Genomic DNA, 20133 nt, shown 5'->3' with positions numbered 1-20133 from the left:
TTCCCTGATGCTGAGTGATGTTGAGCATTTTTATGCTGTTGGCCATCTGTATGTCTTTTTTTGAGAAATGTCTGTTCATGTCTTCTGCCCATTGCTTGATTAGATCATTAGTTTTTTTGAGTGTTGAGCTTGATAAGTTCTTTACCTCATTTTCAAAATTTGAAGAAGTGATTTAACTTTCCATTTTAGGAAATTTCTAATGATATAAAAAGTGCTATTAATTCATGATGTGGCTCAGCTATCTGTTTTAATTTCACCTAGTAGTAAGTTCACTGTGTAGTAATTTTGTTAAAAATTGGTATTTAGAACCAAAATTTAATAGCTGTGTTACGTATAAACTGGAGAAGCTTATATAAAAGAGTTAAACTATATCTTTGTAATATCTTTAATATTATAGCTTCTAAGTATCACACTCAAACCTGTATTTTCAATGTATTGTTCTTAATACTAAGTTTTCACAAATCTACTATACATGTAGATGTTTATGGGAATGGGATTGACGGAATAAAAAAGAATTGGGTCTGACTTCCACATTGGAATTATCATGGATTGTGGGGAATGAGGACCAAGCAGCAGGGATAAAGTTGATAATTCAGTAAAACTATGTCCTTAGAATCAGATACGACCAACAGAATATAAAATCTATAAATTGGCAAAATTCTTCGGGAAAAAAGTTCAATTTAAATAAATTTCCCAAGGACAGACTGACCTCAAATAGGTCAATTCTGTTCTGGAGTTGTGCTAACACTGTAATGCTGCTGAAATTTTTAGCCAGACTTCACAGAATTATTGGGCAAGGTGCTCATCAGTTGGGAGCACAAAAAGTAATTTTGTAATTTCTCTCCGTTGTTGTCTCTACGGAAGAACTATAAAGTGTTTGTTATAAAGACACTTCACTTGGTAAAACTCCAAAAATTCCAACATAGAATATTCTTTTCCATTTTTTCATTTCTAAGGTCCATTTGTAAAGGATATATAATGAAAACCACATTTTTAATTTCAAAATAAATTTACTTTAAATTTCTTGGCTAAACTGGTACTACTAGGAAATCTCAGTAAATAGAAATAGTAAGAAAAAAAAAGTATTTGAAACTTCAAATTGTTAGACTTCATATTTACATAACACATACCTCAATAAAGACCCAGTCATGTTTATTTTTTTTTTACTATGTGGAAGTAGAAAGCATAAACCCTATATTAATTATTTCAATTCTGGTTGTGAAAATATATCTGAAGCTAGAATCTAGAAGCTTCAGTTAGGGATTTAATGACAAATCTTGAAAGAATGAAAGACAATTGCCATATTTGTTTTTGAAAAAAAGAGTCATTATAATTGCTAGATAGATAAAGAAAAGTTTATGGTTATTTATAATTCCAAACCAAAAAAATTTATGTTATATCTGTCTTATTCTGTATCTTTTTTTCATAGTTGTTTTTTAAAATTTACCATTATTTACCACTTAATTTTTATCTATTTGCTAAGAGAGTCAAAGTGCTTTAATAAAACAGTGAAAATACTATTATTTATAGTTTTAAGAATTTTCACTTTTAACTTTGAGGCAATGATAGTTTGTTATAGGGAACTTCATTTGGTTTGGAAATGTATGTTGGTTCATTCAACGTTGAATCTTATATTGGGGATGATTAAATTTACCTCCTGAACTTGTGATAGTTAACTCATTATCTTTATTCTGTAATTTCCCATATACAAATGATTTGACTTGTTAGTAACCCCCCCCCCAAATTTTAGTTCTTCATATCTTGCTACAGAAATATCTGTAAAAAATGCAATAACTTTAACAATTTCTAAAAACAATCACAAATCTAAGTCTTTCTTTGACAAAATATATCTTATGCATTATTGAAGATACAATACTTAGCATTATATTTTATCTTGAAGTTTCCTATTATTATAAATTATCAAATGCATATTTTTGTTTCAAATGAACTTCTTTGTCAATTTCCTATTTCTTCCATTAGCATTTCCATTCTTCCAATCACCCAGACTAATCACCTTAATTTTCTAATTTGCCTTCAATTTGAGGTCTCACCATAAATTGCTTTTACAATTCAGTTTCAGGAGAAGTAATTTCTGAGGAATCACTTACTAATATCCGATAAAAAAGATCCTGTGACTCAGTTTGTTTATTTTTAATTTGGGTAAACTTAATTGCCAAAATGGCATCGAGTTATGGTTAATTCTCAATTATAATAGTCATTTTATCTAGTTTGGGTAAAACTGACATACAAATTATTATTCAAAAAATACCTAATGAACATGTATTATATGTAATAAATTAAAACTAGTTTTTATTATAATTTTATTTTGATGTCCATGATTTTTAAGGGTAAGATTATATTTTAATGATGTTATTAGAAGTTGTTTTAATATTCCTGGAAGTAGATAACTGCATGCAGATGACATGAAAAAAATGCATCTGACCCATCCACAAGGCCTGTGAATTCTCTTTGAAATATTTATTGTATCCTTTTTGATTTCCACACTAATATTAAAGAAAGACACACTCTGCCTCATTATATCAACTTCTGCACACACAAACTCTTTTTGGGTGTGTATGTGTGCACAGAACATTTCACAGTAAGTCACTAAATTACACTGCTATACACACTGTATATCACTTTTTAATTTTCCTATACTGTGTTTAAATAAATGCCGCATGGACTGAATTCTATTCTTCTAAAATTCATATGTTGAAGCCCTAACCCCCAATGTGACTGTATGTTTAGAAGGTAGTAAAGGTTAAATGAAGTTATAAGGGTGGGAGTCCTACTTCAATAGATTGGTGACCTTATAAAAGGAAGAGAGAGAGAGAGAGAGAGAGAGAGATCTTTCTCTCTCTCTCTTTCTTTTTAAGATTTTTGTTATTTATTTGACAGAGAGATAGAGAGCCAGAGAGCACAAGGTTGGAGGGAATAGCAAAGGAAGAGGAAGAAGTAGGCTTCTCACTGAGCAGGGAACTCCATGCAGGGCTAAATTTCAGGACTATAGGATATGACCTGAGCTGAAGGCAGACACTTAACCATCTGAGCCACCCAGGTGCCCTGGTCTTTTGCTTTCTACCAGTGGAAGAACACAGCAATAAATTTATTCTCTTTAGGCCACGAAGACAGCTTTACCAGAACCCAACCATGCTAGCAAACTGATCTTAGACTTCAGCCTCCAGAATTGTAAGAAAATAAGATTCTGTCCTTTAAGCCCAATCTATAGTGTTTTGTTATGGCAGCCCAAGCTGACTAGTATAACTTATGTTATATAGTTCAACTAAGCTTTATTGTAGTTCTAACAATGGAACTATTGGCTATTAGCCCAACCAATAATAAAAAAAACAGCATTTTTTTTCACATTTTGCTACTATTTTTTTGTGGGTGATTTACTTAAAAGGCACCCTTTGGTGGTTATTATAATTAGCAAGAGAAGATATGTATACTTGTACCCTGGAGATGAGTACTATTAAATATTATAAACTATACTCCTGAATCTACCAACTCGGTTACCTCAATAGGCCAGAAAATCATCCTTTTAGGTTTGGGTCGTTTCTGGGTTCTTCCAAGAGATTATCCTATTCACTGTCTCTACCAGATATATTAATCTCAAATTACACTTTAAAAAAAATATTTTACTCTGTATAAAAATCATCAAAGCTGAAGATCTTTCATGTTTATGAAATAAATTTTAGTTTGAAAGCCTCACACTCATGATCCTCCATAATCTGGGCCTAATTTACATTTCCCACATATAGTAAGTACTCAGTACATAGTTATCTAATGACATTATCACTCTTGTCTTTTCCCGTAGTTTATCCTGTGATCGACTCGCTACCCAAAATGCCTGTCATAATCCTACACATCTTCCAAGAATGAATACAAAATGTATTTCTTACAAGAAACTTTTCCAATTCCAAACCACATGGACATTTTCCCCTATAATTACTCTGCCTCTTTTGACTGAAACATTTCATTCTAGCAGTGTATGCATTGGGGTATGTGAATATGTATTCATAGCATTTTTTTAAATATCTATCAACTCACCTAGATTGTAAACATCTGTAGAGCTTCCACTCTCTATGCTCAGTATTCTTCATCAGTCCTTTCCTGGAAACTCAGTCCCAGATAATCTCTCTACTTTGAATATTTAGTACAAGTTTTCTATATATTTCTATTCATTTGGTCATTAATTATATCCAATATGCTATTAATTTGCTATGTGTTATTATATTCTCCACATGCTCTTGCTCTACTAACTACATTCTAAATTCCTTGAGGTCACGGGCTTTTATTCATTTAATGTCTAAAACTGAACTATGTAAAATTTTATGTATGTGAGACATAAAATTATAGCCTGGAGGGCAAAGGGCTAGAAGACAGAAGACCTCAGTTCTACTCCTTGGTTTAGCTAACCAACCATTCATGTTAGAAGTCTTTTAATAAATTTTTATGAGTCTTTCTAAAATAAAGTTGTAGTGAGAGGAGATTGTTAAGATTGTTAAAAATTTATTTTTTTATATTGGGCCATGGTCTGCCTCTTCTACAGTGGCCAAACTGATACACTAAGAGATGAAGTATGTCTCTCTTTAAAAAGAGGATGGGAACAAAGAAGACCTCTAACAACTAGAAGCAGCCAGTGGAATATTTGAATATGGCAAAGGTTATATAAAGATTATGAATTCTTCCAGAGAATATTCTTGGCTTTACTTTGTTGTTTTTTAGGTGTTGGTTACCCACCTATGTGGGTAAGCATGGATTATTAATCAGGGTTCTCCAGAGAAACAGAACCGATAGGATGTATGCATGAACACATATATGCACACATGTGTACACATATATATTGATGTACATATGCACATATGTGCATAAAACATGTCTATATGGAGTGTGTATACACATATATATGGAGAGAGAATTATTTCAAACAACTGGCTCACATGATTGTGGAACCTTTCAAGTTCAAAATCTGCAGGGCTATGCCATAAGGTTGGAAATTCAGGGTAGAGTTACAGTTTGAGTCCAAAGGCAGAATTCCTTCCTGCTCAGGGAAAGACAGTCTTTGTTCAACTGACTGGATGAGGCTCACCCACAATATGGAAGACAATCTGCCTTATTTAAAGATGACCAATTTATATGTTAATTTCATCCAGAAAACACCTTCATGGAAACATCCAGAATAATTTCTGACCAATTATCCAGAAACTGTGGCCAAGCCTAGTTGACATATAAAACTAACCAATACAATAGATTCTGTCCTTAATAGAAACAAAGAGTAATTCACATAATTTTCTTTTATTTCATTCATGGACAGTTTATCAGTCCTCTCTTTCCTGATCTGAAACTTGAGAGAGTAGAAACCCAATGCCTTCCCTTGTCATTCTCAACAGGCTAACTATTCTTCTTAAGAAAAAGCAGTTATGCTATGGTATATGGATCTCAAGTCAGATAAACTATTTATATATCCCAACCCAGTACCTATTCACTGTAACTTTGAAAAAGTCACTTAGTCTTATGGAATCTCTATATCTTCAACATGGAAATGGTAAGAATAACATTTACCTCATGGATAGGTTATGAGGACAACATAAGACTATATGGAAAATGGTATGCATAGTAACATATTAACCCTAACCATTATATATTAAATAAAACCTCTCTGCCTACTCAAAAGAACTATTTTGAAAACCACACCATTCACTCGTATCCTATTCAGTCATTTAGCAAATATTTATTGAATACCAATGACTGAAGTATTACACTAAGCGTCTGAAAAACAACAATGCCCTATGAAAATGTAGATTATCAAAAGCACTGAATAGTTAATATCCCATATAGTTATTATCAATTCAAGTACAGCTGGGCATGGGATGGAATAACTTTTAGTAATAACACTAGGTCATTAAACTGGCACTACTATATACTTATAAAGAGATCTTAGGTTAGGTTCCCCAGAAGCAGGGACTGAGAAGGGGATTCTTGCATAAGTGATTTGTTAGAGATGACTCCTCTTGAGTGAGAGAAACAGGTTAGGGCAGTAAGAGGATAAATAAGCAAGGATGTGGTCTTATATGAAGACTGGCTTCAGCTCACCTTGAATCAGAGGCTAGCTTGTTGTACCCAAGAGTCTGTCTTTGGCTGTAAGATGCCCTTCTGATGATGAAGGCCATAATCTCTTAGGTACGGCAGTACTCTTCATAAGGAAGGCAATTCTTTAGAGAAGGAAGTAGCTAGCTTTGCGTTATCAGCTAGCATTCTCAACAGCTGGGCTGGATACACCTTCCAGTAAAGGGGATTTGAAACTGGCAATAACAACCTCTGCTACAAAAGGACACTGATGTTCATAATAACAGAGGCACTGCAAAGATGTTAAGAGCTCTCCAAATTCTTGAAAAAAAAAAGAAAAGAAAGAAAAGAAAAAGACTGACATTCACTGTCATCTTTTACAGTTTTGAAAACTGGTCCTTCTTTCAATTATATATAAATTAAGTTCCTATGAATACTATTATTTTATTATCTGGAATTTCTCTTTCTTATGAAAATGCAAACTTTATTTTGTTTTGAAAATAGAGCCAGAGGAAATTTTTATTTCTGTTTTCTTGATTATCTGTTAGCTGCTAAGAGACACAAGTGTACTTAAGGCTTAAGCAATGCTATGTTACTTAGAAACAGTAAGCAAACAATTGTTGGATTCATACTACAGAATCAGATAGACAATATAGTAAATTTATTCTAAATAAGTATGTTCTAAGTAAGAAGTGAATAGAATAGTGTACTTTCTATGTAAAACTGTAAAGAAGCAATTTTTCTGGAAAGATAGATTTGCAAATGTAGACATTTGAAATAGTTTATGGCAGAAAACTTTAATAATATGCATAGCCACAATGAAAATTAAAGCTTTAGTTTTTCCCTTTTACCCGTTTGTTCTTAAAACCAAGTAATCAATTATATTAGTAATTGCATATATTCATAGGATGAATTCTCATACAGCTGTTTCCATTAAAAGGAAGCTGGAGAAAGTATAGTATCTAATAATTGCTTTAAGTAACAGACCCATAAGGCTTTTAAAATCATAAAGAAGTACCAAGATATTCACTTAGGTGATTTATACTGGGAGACTTTTCCTTTTTTGTGCTTAGTATAAATATCTTAACATCATCATTGACATTACATAACATTTATTTATAATACATTAGAGCATTTTTAAGAAAACTTTTTAAAGAGCCCCTGGAAACTGCTATGATTCATAAGGCCAGGGCGAAAGAACTCATTATTTTTTTTTTCTCTTTTTTTCTGTTTCTCCTTCTCTAGGTGGGAAAAAGAGCACCTAAAAACACTTGGCTCTTCCGGCGACAATAGGTAAAAAGTTGAAGTTCACAATGTATCAAAACAGTTCTAGGCATTGGTTCTAATTTGAATTTTTAGAGCTACCCCATAACATACAGTACACTAGAAAAAAATATGTTTTTACTGTCTTTCCTAGTCTGTATCTAAATTGTCTTTGTTTTCTTAGGATTATATTTGGTTATACTAATAGAAAAATGCATAAGCAAATACTCTTATTATGTAGAGGTGAAGAGAACCCTAATAAAAACTCAGATTAACAGTTCATAAGAAAAATATATTGATGCACTTGACAGAATTAAAGTTAAAAATTTCTGTTAAATGAAAGATGTCATAGACAAAGTTATCAAATATTTCATAAACTGAAAAAATATTATTAAATTAATCAAAATAGCAAGCAGTTAACATCTAAAATATACAAGGAGTTTACAAATCCATAAGAATAAATAAGAACCCCAATATAAAACATAGATAAAAACAGGAAATTCATTGAAAATAAAATCTGAATTAGCAGGTATATAAAGAGATGCCAAAGTCTTGGTTTTCAACAGATTGGCAAAAATTAGGAGTAGGTCAGCTATTAATGAATTATGGGAAGATGAATGCTCTTTCACATTGTGATGGCAGTATATACTAGTGAACATTGCAGAGAACAATCTGGGCATACTTACTAGAAATGAATATGATCCAATAATCCATTCCAGGAACACATCCCAGAGAAACTTGAGCCCAGGTTCATAAGGGGACAGGCACAAAGATGTTCATTGTAGAGGCATCAGGGTGCCCATCACTACAGAAAAGGGTAAATAAAATGTGGTGTATAAATATAGTAATTCAGCACACAGAAGCAATAAACTAGTGTTATATACAGGAGCATGGGTGAACCTCTAAATGAATATTTATTTAAAAATTACAAATTTAATGAAGGCTACAGTATAATGTCATATATATATATTAAGAACAGATGCACATATAAAATAGTACAACATATGTTTCAAGGAACCACATATATCGAAAGATACCTATGAGCTTTCAACTTAAATGCAGTATCATGGTTCTTATAGTAAGAGGTTGGTATAGAGTTAAAATGGTGGATGAAAAGTTTAAGTAATAAAATGGGGGAAGAAAGATAACTTTGTGTAGGTAGTTGATATATGTGCTGTACACTGGTAAGTATTACTAACTCAACACCCTGCATCTGAGATTAAAAATATGTGAAATATATAACTATAATGCCTGTAATTTATAACTTAGAAAAATTTCACATCATGAATAAATATATTTAATTACTCTTCTTGCTTCTTTACCAACTACCCCAGAGCATGCCAGACTTCCATTAATTTAAGTTTTAAGTCATTGTCCCCCTCATCCTCGGTGGTCTTTACATATCCAATGACACCCTTCAAGATTACAATAAATACAGTACTTCTTTGTAAGACCTTTTAAATTGTTCTGTTCAGGCAAATGTCTTCTGATATCTTAAGCTATACCAAACCATCTAAGATTTAATAATATGTTGCATATATTGTCCTCTATCTATCACTGTATTATTCCTTGCCCAGGGCTTCCTCTACTAGATGTTAACTGCACAGAAATCAGAAAGACCTCTTTGGAGATGCCAGTGGTGCCAAGAACAGTGCTGTGCATACAAGAGTATTTGGATTAACAGATTTTCAGATAAGATTTGGGATTGTGGTGGCAAGGGATGGATAGATGGGACCATAACTGAAGGTTGAAAAAAATGTGTCCTATTGCTGCTGAGAACTACTTTTGAAAGTGAGGAGAATAGAGATTCCTTTTGGAATTGGAGTTTCTTTTGGAACTAGAGGAGAAAGAGTAGAATAATCAATATCACACCGTGAATGAAGTAGCCTTCCAATCAATGAAGGAGATGAAGCTTGCTTTAACTTCCTCTTTTTTTTTCTTTTCTTTTCTCTTTTCAGTGTTTCCTTATTTATGAGGAAATTTATTTATTTATTTCTCTGAACACTTAAAAATTTTCTTTTTATTTTAATCTATAAAATAAAACTATTAAGAGCCAACTCAGATGTGCTTCCTCCATCTTGAAAACTGTTCCATAGTTCTTCTCCCTTTTCAGGGGAAATATGTTTCTTTTCTTTTTGATTAAAGCTATCATTTTGTTATGATTACTAAATGTGTAAATTACTAAATTATAGTGGGTCATTCCTCTGGAGGCTGTGGAGATAAGAAACCCCTTATATAATGGGAGTTGATAAACTGGGTCAGATTCTCACTGAGATTCAGAATTGCATTTAGCTATGCTCTGAAAATGATTTCAACAAGAGCCAAATGTTGTCTCAGAAAGGGAAATTGATCTTTGAGTAAGATCCAACAGGAGGTTGGAGCTTTGAAATAAGAAGATACATGTGGCTTGCTCAGCCCATTGAAAGGTCCAAAAGAGATGTGGATTGGCTCCAGGAAATAATGATGGAAGAGAAAGTAATGGAAGGCATAAAGAATCAGGTAGATGATATGGTAAGGCAGAGTCTTAGCTACTTACTAATTAGCTACTTACTAACTTTGTCACCTGTATTGAGTCAATACAGCTCTGAACCTTTGCTTTCTTTTTTGTATGATAAGAGGTAAGAAAATCTTTATTTTTCATTCATCTATAAATGTTGCCATCACCTAAAAAGAACACTTGGCAGCTATAAAAACATGAACAGATAAGAAACATAAGAGAAGGAACTGAGCTTCATTCATTTTAGTAACTAATAAAGTAATGGGCCTGAAATATATATAATAGGTACTCAACAAATATTTGTTGAATGGATGGATGAGAAAAATGGAATATATCAAGAGGAAGTAAAGTCAGGAGAGAACACCAAGACCAGACTCTTAGGCCACTCATGTAGGAGGCAGAGGATGGAATTTAGGAAGGCAAATAAGAAACTGTCTTTTTTTGCTCAGAGGTCAGGACCAGGAAAAAAGCTTCAGGAGCCAGGATAGCTGTAGCATAAAAGTGCTGAGAGCCTATTATCTGTACAGAAGATTAGCAGGCATGTTTTAAAGAATTAAAATCCACAGCAGTAATGCCTACAAGTATACCTTCAACAATATGTCTGAACATTTAGAATTACATTTAAGGCAACTAGAAGGCAAGGTGAGTAAGGAAAGTGAGGAATGCCATGAAATTGCCATAGGTAAAATCAGACAGACCAGACTTTAAATCGAAGTTACATTCATTAGGAGTATATATATGGCAGAAAATTAATCTGAGACATCTAGAAAATAAAGAATTAATTCTGAAAAATGAAAATTATAGTATCTACTCTGAAGAATTGTTTTGAAGATTAAATAAGTGAACATATGAAAAGGACCTAAAATATGCCTAACATGATTTTTAAAAATTATATTGTTATCATTATTATTGCCTTATTGTTTTTATGCATAATAGAGAATGTATTAGCCAACTCAATCTTTGGCTTGAGTTCAGTTCAAGATCTTGTAGTTTGTAAACTAAATTGCTTCTTTATTTTTGGGTTTTTCTTCCAAGTGTGTTTTTTTCCTATATTGTGCTCTTTTAAAAGTCCAACCCATCCACTCCCCCATAATTCTAGCTTTGTTTTAGCAGCATCAAGGAAAAAAAGACATTTCTACTTAGGCCAGGGAGGCTAAGTGGCAGATGGCTGTGGTCTGGCCAATAAGGCCTCAGATCTCAGATGTTAGAGGAACAGAAAAAAAGTCAGAGCAGAACTATGGTTAGAAACAGGAACGGTGGAAGTTTTCTTTCACGTGACTGTAAGAGATGAACCATACCAGATTCAACTACTTAGATAACCTTCCCAAATAAGAGGTGATGTCCCCCTCTAGTGTTTGTTTCTAGTTTATATAACTGACCCTTGAAAAGCACAGGTTTGAACTGTGAGAGTAAACTTACATGGGTTTGTTTTTGTTTTTGTTTTTTAAATAAATACAGTACTGTAAATGAAAAAAAAATAAATACAGTACTGGAAATGTATTTTCTCTTTCTTATGATTTTCCCAATCATTTTCTTTTCTCTAGCTTACTTTATTGTAAGAACAGTATATAATATATATAATATACAATATAGGTGTTAACTGATTGTTTATGTTATTGGTAAGGCTTCCAGTCAACAGCAGGCTATTAGTTAAGTTTTTGGGGAGCCAAGAGTGATACGTGGACTTTCCACGGTGCAGGTGTCAGCACCCCTAGCCCCCCATAATATTCAAGGGTCAACTGTAATAACTTCATTTGAGTGGGGAGTAAGAGGAAGATTGTTTCCTAAAGGCTACTGCTCTGTAAGATACATATTTTTAACAGTAAACAAAGTTAGCTACGATTTGAAAACTCTGCAACTGAACAGATTAATAAGAAAATTAATAGAAGACCTGTTTCAGAAGTTACATTAATACTGATAACTTGCCAGTAGATACACTAGAGTTAACAAATATGGTCTATCATTGCTAAATCAGATTTTTAAAGAAACTTAGCTCTAGTGAAACGTGTTAAGACTGTTAAACAAAAGTTTTAGCTAGCTTTGAAGCTACCTTCATCCTCAATAGGTTTTGGACTCTGACAGAAATAGGCCTCCTTAGGTTTTGGACTCTGACAGAAATAGGCCTCATTCTGTAGTTAGTTCCACCCTTAAACCCCCGGCTCAAACATAGTTTTGGTGTCAGTTCATAAATGACAAAGCCAACAGACCATTTTAGTTAAAGGATGATCAAGTGTAGGGCCTGGGTAGGTCGGGAGTAGATGAAGATGAAGGGTGGGCTGGGTTTCACCTCTAATTGTCGGCCCAAGCTTTCAGGCTGAGAGAATTGTTCCCAAGTGTTCAGAGCAATCTCAGTTCTACAACCCCAGACACAAAGTAGGATTTCAGGGGGCGGGGACGGGGGGGAGTGCCTTAACTCCTTAATCTGTGTGTGACTCTCAGGTCTCGGGAATACACTCCAGTAATGTCAGGTGACCAGCTAGCGGAAAATGGAGAGTGAACTGCACAAACGTGTGTAAGGGCGCGTTTGGTTTGCTTGTTAGCTTTAGAGCCCTCAGGGAGAGAGAAGACAGAACTGTAATGACTCACTGAGGGACTGGTGAAGGGCGGCCCATGAGGCGCTGAGACATTCTAAGTGGAAGGGTAGTGTGTGAGGAAAACAAGTCTGCGGTCAGGAGAACAAAGACGTCGTTTAGCTACGGCACACAACCTGAAGCGGTTTAGGCTTACCGGGAGGGCGACCGGGAAAGCTCACAGTCGGGAAGCAGCGGTGCAATTGCAGCGAGAGGCGCGCCTCTCCTGAGCCCCGCCTCTCCTGAGCCCCGCCCCTCCTGAGCCCCGCCCCTCAAGCGTCGAGCCAATGGGAGCCCGGGATGTTAGCTGGTGGGAGGTGCGGCCGGGTTGCTACAGCCGGAGCTGGGCGGTGGCGGCGGCGGCGGCGGCGGCGGCGGTAGCGGCGGTGGCGGCGGGTGTTGGGGGAGAAATCTCGGGGATCCGAAGGTGGTGGCGCAATGGAGGGACTGGAAGGTGAGGAGGTGGAGAGGTGCGGGCCAGGCGGTGAGAGCGGGCCCGAAGCAACCCGCGGTGCCCAGGACGGTGGTGCCGGTGGCGAGGGGCTGGACCGGAGCGGTGGACCCTGCCGCTCTTTCGGAGGCCCTAGCGGCCGGTAGCTTTTCAGCCCCCAACACCGTGGAGCTCCGGATCCTCAGGCTGCCCCGCCTCAGACGGTCTTCAGCTGGGGTTCCCGACCGGGAGCCTGATACTCCTTTGGCATGTGCCTGCAGGTCTCTTTTACCGTCTTTTGGTCTTGCCTGACTCCTGAGTGCCCTTTTGATAATCACAGTCTCCAGCCAGATTTTATTTTTCTTGCAAAGTGGACTCTCCATTAATGTCCATGGCCTCTCTACTGCCAGCCTTAGCTGGGGCCCCTGGGTGTGTTTGCAGCCTCTAGCTCCAGACACTTTCCTGGCCAGTGTCCCTAGGTAACCGTTTTTCTCTTTCTGCCGCATCTTCTATCGGAGGGATGCCAAGAGCATCTACCGAGGAAGAGTCACTGGCAGCTTCAAAGCCGGGACAATAGATGAACAGAAGGATTTAAGAGCTTGTTAATGACGACTCTGTAAGGAAGAGCCGGCATTGATTCCTTATCTTTGAGTTAATCCTTGTGCTGTAACCATGACTCCAGATTTTGCTTTGTTCTCAGTTCTTTCACTTCTCTATTATTTTTGTCCGTCTTATCCCCTGTAATATAGCATTTGCCTAAAAACAACAATGGAAAAAAAAAAAACCTAGTTAACATTGGCAACAACAGTTTCAAGGTTGTATTTCAAATTGTGGTTAATCCTTCTGATGAACGATCCTGTTGCCTTGGTTTAGCTCTCCCCCCCCCTCCTATTTTACATAGATTCAGGTGGAATTAAAAATAAACAGAGGTGTTGAGTTCTGTATTGTTGCATGCCAGAAAACAAATTATTTCAGGTTGTGTTATAAAGTGAAAAGTAGTAACTGGTAACTTTTTGCAGTTACCTAAGCATACCAAAAAACAACTGTAATGATGAATATGATAGGTTTTAATGCTTTTACTCTCACAGTAAATAGCTTGAGAATGGTAGATGAGAATTCTAATAAATTTTCCTTTTGTGGGCAGCTACAGTGTACTGTGACAAGTGAAGTTCCTGTTCTCTGGTCGTGTAATTTATTTCAGGGAGATCATTAAGTTTCCATGAAATAAGAATTGTAATGATCACACTTCTTACTTTCAAGATACTGTTTTTTAGAGGACATATAGAGGAACCTAATTTTTAAAATAAATTTTAATATATGTGCTGGTCTTGTAACATAGTGGATAGGATCATGGGTTTTGGAATTCTTGTGAAGTTGTCATAACATACATTAAGTGCTTTAAAACAACTTTTCTGCAGATTTTTATTATTTCATTTAACATTTGTAATTAAGGCAAAGATTTTCATCTGTTTTTTCACTTATATATGCTAAGCGCCTAAAACAGTGACCCAAAGTGGGTACTTAATAAATATTTGTCGCTAGATAAATGACTTTGTCTATCATAGGCACCATTCTAGGTCCCAGGGTTGTAGCAAAAAAGAAAAAGTCAAAAACCCTGTTCTCATTGAATCTATGTTTTAGTGAACCTTATATTCTAGCAATACCAAGACATTACGATTGAAATCTTACTAAGAATGCTTTTAAAATACAATGAAAATCCAGTGTAGTATTCAATACATTTTTGGAAAAATATATGTATTCTGATGTGATATGTTATGAGGGGTATGTTTTATGGGCCCAGCTTATGATGTATCACGGTAAACAGTACTTGCTCCTTACTTTTGGGGGTATTTTGTTTTTGTTTATTGTTTAACAAAATGAGTTACTATCATTATGATGTGTTTAGTTCTAATTAGGTTAAGTTAAAATATATGAAATAGGTTTTTGGCTTTTTTTTTTGTAGAACAAAACAGTTGAAAAATCAGTCCCTGTTAGGTCCTATTTTGCAAAGACCAGAAGTTGGAATCTTAAGGTTCCATCCATTAATTCATTCATCCATGCCTTCATTTAATAAATATTGATACAGTGATAAATAAGATAAAGTTTTGCCCCTAATGGAAGTTAAAGTCTAGCACTTGGGGTTTTTGTTTTGTTTTGTTTTGTTTTTTTAAAGATTTTATTTATATATTAGAGAAAAAGCATAAGGAGTGAGGAGGAGAGAGAAAAGCAGATTCCCCTCTGAGCAGAGAGCTAGATGCAGGGACTCCATCCCAGGATGTCAGGATCATGACTTGAGCCAAAGGCAGATCTTTTAACCAGCTTTCCCCCTAAAGTCTAGCACTTTGAGGTCTAATTAATGTTATATTGCAGTCCTGTAGAAAATCTTCAGGAATTTGCTTACCATGTCATAGTAATTGAGTAAATATTGTACTGTTTGGTGTCAGACTCATGTTTCTAGTTGAAGCTAGTTACTGGACTAATCTTGATTGCAAAACCAGAAAATATATGGCCCCTTAAAAAATTCTATTGAAGATTATCATACTCTTTTAAAAATTATTTACATATAAAGCATGTGCCACTTTTATTATTTTTGGTCTTCTGGGACTTCTCATGTTCCCTGATCGTTAAGAGATGAGGTAGTAGTCTGAACACTCTATTTCAAAACTAAATATAAATTATCGCTCATGATTCTGTATCATCTATATTTGAGAATTTCTGTGTTCTGTGTGTAATTGGAGCAAAACCTTTAATTTCTTTTCACCTAACTCTTGTGCCCTGTAGGTATACCTAAGGCCTATAGAATTAGGTCTAGACTTGGGAGAGTTTTAGTCTCTCCTAAGCTTTGTATCTATAAAATGGAGAGATGATAAACTTTAAGCAGATTTAATAAATACACTATTGTCATTTCTTTCATAACATCTTGATAAGTGGTTATTAACAGTTGTAATAGAGATCAGGCTCCCCATTCCTTTTCGGCTTACTAAATTAGCAGATCTTAGTGTACTGCCCTCTAAAACCTCATTAGAAGTCTAATTGCTCTTCTCTGGTGTACCCTAGATTTAGTTGAAGGAAGCATTCCTGTCCCATTAGGGTTTCCTTTTGGTTTTGTTTTCTCTAGTCCAAACACATGCTAGTTTACTGAATAATTCTTCATCTTTATTGATTTATCTAGCATTCATTGTTTTTTAGTCTTGAGTTAGATGCTAGGTTATTTTAAAAGCCAGTGTGTTAGAGAGGCCTGTGTTTGGATCATTGTTTTGTTTCTTTTTAGTTCTGTGGTTTAGTAAATCTCCACTTCAGTTTCCTCAGCTATAAAAAATGGAGGCTTTAAATACTAATCTACCTGAACTATATTAATATTAAATGATGTCACATACATAAAGCATTCAGTGAGGTGCCTAGTACATAGGAATTCCCCTCAGTCCTTGTTTATTGGATGGGGAAACTCATATAAGTGTGTTGGGAGCTTAGGATTGTTTCAGTAGAAGTAAAAAGCATGCTTGGAAGGGATTGTGTGCAGTCTTACTCTATATAGATGGCTATGATACAGGATGGGCTGGAGAAAGAAGAGACTGGAAATATGTATATGGGATGGGGATTTGAACTAAGGCACAGATTGTGGGAATTAGAAAGGGAGGAGAGGTGAGATATGACTTGGATATGAGAGAGAAAAAGAAGCAAAAGTGTTGTCTAGCTTTGATGAAGAGTAAATATTAATATCTGAAAGTCTCTGCTTTAAAAGTCTCCTCATTAAAGAAGCTTTCCCCGATCATACCCACTTTCCAAATACACTTACATATAACACTATGACTGTCTTTTCTCTTCTTACTCTGCTCTCTTTTTCTGCATTATCACTGCTTATCACTACCTGATATTTTATGTATTTGTTTTTATTTTTTCCATGTTAGAAGAGTAGAAGCTCTGTAAGATCATCACTGTTTGCTTACCTCATCGAACAGTTCCTGTATCAGGGCACCTGGATGGCTCAGTTTGTTAAGCTGCTGCCTTCAGCTCAGGTCATGATCCCAGAGTCCTGGGATCGAGCCCCACATTAGACTCCCTGCCAAGCAGGGAGTCTCCTTCTCCCTCTGCCTGCCATTCCTTTTGCTTGTGCTCTCTTCAATATGTCAAATAAATAAATTAAATCTTAAAAAAAAAAAAAGAACAGTTCCTGTCTCATGCTAGGTGCTCAACAAATACTTGGGGGAATCAACAAATTGATCTATTTTAATGTAGTGTTTGGGCCTGATAAAGTTTTCCTGCAGTTTAGGTAGAAGAGAAAGGGAGGAGGTAAAGAGGAGTTAGTAAATGTAAGCCAGTGTTTCAAAAGATGTGCTACTCAGGACATTGTTCCTAAATGTCTCCTGGGGTCAAGATTTCTGTTAGGAAAATAATATACTAAATCCCTTTTTCAATACTGAGGAAGTTCTGCCCTAAGAAAACCCATTCCTTTAATCTAGCATTTGCCAAACATGTGACCATGGATCAAAGGATTTGAGGGTGATTGGTGAAAGTAGAAATGACTAGTCAGGTTCAGACTGAGTAGGAAGAAAAGTGCAATGAGGAATGGGTTATCAAGAAGATGCAAATCATTCTGAGATCAAGAAAGTGATTTAAAGAGAGGTAGAAGGTAGGAGTACATGGCCAGAGAAGGTGCTTGGGTATTTTAAGAGTCCAGAGGTGGACCATTACTAAACTATTTTAACAGTTGTTATTTTTGTTGAACTGGAGTGGTGGACTAAAGAGGAGTAGACTGTGAAGGCTCTCTGTTGAGTGGGTTAAGTGTGAATGTTTAACTGTGAAGGCTCTGTGTTGAGTAGGTTAAGTGTGAATGTTTAACTGTTGAAATCTAGGATGAACTCAAAGAGGAAAGTCTTTTGAGATTATTAGGGATTGTTGACCTGAAAATAATTAGATTTTGAAAAGGATTGTATACAGATGCTGTATGCTTCAAAACGAAGGTTTGTTTTAAAGGTTGGATTCAGATGAGCAGTGACCCATGGTGAAGAAAGAGACATGCTACACAGAAGCCAGAACTGTTCTTATTTTCCAAGATTTCATTTCTTTTGAAAATGTTCTTTCCTATTTCTTAAATAGATACATTTTAGAATGTCATAACTATTTAGATAACAGCATATTATTTCACATCTATATATATGTAATATATATCATAGTATTATATAAAGATACCATTTCAAGCCTTATGGTGCAGGTTTTGAAGTTGCCAAATACAGTAATGCATAACAGAATCAACACTGTGTGTGAGATAAATTTTATAAAGAAAAGTTATGGAGAGTTTTAGAATATTAAGGTACTTTAGTTACTTGGTTTTATCCATTAATTTGAGTGCTTCTTTTGACAGTGCTTGCTCTCTGCTACAATAGTCACCCCTCTGCATATCATCTCTACTATGTTTTTATAAGCCTCACAGTTTGCTTGCTTTTGCCACACAAGAGAGATTAGTGTTTGCCTTCAAGTGCTGGACAAGAGTATTTTCTTATTTTATTGGTTGTAAAGCATTTTCATGTATAACATCTCAGATGACCCCTTAAGTTTTAAGGTAGACAGAGCAGATAAAATTCTCATTTAACAAATGTTAAACTGAGGCTATTTATATGATTAGTCATACATTTTTCTTCTAATTCATGTAATGAAGACTTTTCCAACAAGGAGAGAAACATCTTGTTCTTTGCTATAGTTCCTTGCAGATTCTCAGTTCCATATATAGACAAGTGGAATTGATTTTCTCAGCATTCTGCATGCTACCTGAAGCATTCATTCCTCCATCTGTAGTTGGTCAGCTGGTTTAGTCATCCTTATATCTGACCAAATTTTTGTTTAATTTAATGCCAGTAAGAGGGTATGTTATCATCTATGTACCTTTCTTGCTAATGTGGTCTTAAGGTAGGTTTTATTAAATACATATAGTATATTTGTTATGGTGTATTAGATAGAAGGGGGCCATGTATGTCATTCAACCTAACTTCCTTCCGAATTTTATACAAGAGGAGGCTGAACCTTAGTGAGGTTAAATATCTTCCCCAGGGAGTTATAGTTCTGGGACTTATTAGACAAATTTCAGTGCCTTTTTTGCTAAGCTGTCATGTCTTAATTAATACCATTACAACAAAATGTAGCTTTGTGACTCAGAACCTAAGCTGCTTATGACGTGTTGGTAGAAGAGGGTGTTCACACTAACATACATTTGCATGTTATACTTTGTGAATTATAGGGCTATGCTGTATGACTACCTAATATAAGAGGGAGGAAATTAAAAATATATATCTTTATTTATTTTGAATGAAGTAATGACTTCAAAATTTTTGTAAAATTTTTGTTATTTATTTAACTGAAGTATACTTTAAAGCAGGTAAAATAAGTGATACTCTAACATTTTGTATTGATGAATTTTTAAATCATTGCTTAGAATTTAAAAGGTTATATGAAAATTATAAGTAAACAATAGATTATGTATCATGTGGCATCACTTTGAGCATCATTATGAAGACATTCTTAGTGTATGTTACAGATACATAGTGAAATTAAGTCCCTGTTCTCCCTAGATAACCTAACCTCTGGTATTAGAGAACAATTCAGGCAAATCTTTGCTTTTGTAGTGCCCACAGCTTTACTGCCACCGTAGAGACATTGCCTCCATTTGAGATGATAGTCACTATCTACCATTAAAATTGGGCAGTGGAGTATTGAGAGAATGAGAGAACAAAACAGTTTTTCTATTATGGTTTGATTATATTCCCACCCATGTCTATTTTGATTCTTCTGTTAGTTTTCTTGAACTTACTAAATGCTTTGGAACAAATTACATGAAGTCATAATTGTACTTTTCTCATGAGTTTCTTTAGGTTACTTCTAAAACAAAGTGGCTATTTGTCTTTCATGTGATAAGGAATTTTAACAGTAAAATATTCAGCAGAAAATATATTTAAGAAATATATTTAAATGTATCTAATTATGAATTATATTCAATTATTATTTTATATTATATATTAATTATATATTGTTAATATATTTAATTATTAAATAAATAAAATATATTTAATATAGTTAAGATACAGATTCAAGTACCATTTTTAGAAAATCACAGGTATGGCAATAAATTTAGTTTTGATAATTGGCTAGACAGTAAAATGACAAATAGACTCAGCTATGTAGAATTCCAAAGAATGTAGTTGTTTCTTTTAAATAAATTTAGTAACAAAATCTGTTGTATGAAAATGTGTGATAGATGCAGTAAGTTTTGATTGAGTAAAAGTTTCAGCTACTTGCCAGTTATTTGATGAATT

The 20133-nt window shown here is 34.9% G+C and overlaps 1 protein-coding gene and 1 long non-coding RNA gene across 2 annotated transcripts in view; one reads left to right on the top strand and one right to left on the bottom strand.

The window, feature by feature from the left end:
* LOC309859064 overlaps positions 1 to 12646 on the bottom strand; it is a 107690-nt gene extending 95044 nt beyond the window's left edge. The window contains exons 1-2 of the long non-coding RNA XR_014308524.1: positions 12557 to 12646; positions 8019 to 8137 (exon numbers count right to left, since the gene is read on the bottom strand). This is a non-coding gene — a long non-coding RNA (uncharacterized lncRNA). The remainder of the gene's footprint in view (positions 1 to 8018; positions 8138 to 12556) is intronic.
* Positions 12647 to 12696: 50 nt separating this feature from the next.
* The window catches only part of ZC2HC1A (zinc finger C2HC-type containing 1A), a 47852-nt gene continuing 40415 nt past the window's right edge, over positions 12697 to 20133 (top strand). The window contains exon 1 of the mRNA XM_082719467.1: positions 12697 to 12853. Coding sequence (XP_082575593.1) covers positions 12838 to 12853 — 16 coding nt within the window. The 5' untranslated portion in view covers positions 12697 to 12837. The remainder of the gene's footprint in view (positions 12854 to 20133) is intronic.

The sequence above is a fragment of the Mustela nivalis genome (genome assembly GCF_964662115.1).
Source record: "Mustela nivalis genome assembly, chromosome: 2".
In the NCBI taxonomy this organism is placed as follows: Eukaryota; Metazoa; Chordata; class Mammalia; order Carnivora; family Mustelidae; genus Mustela; species Mustela nivalis.
The sequence above is the reverse complement of the archived record's forward strand: the minus strand, read 5'-3'. Positions and strand labels throughout refer to the sequence as shown.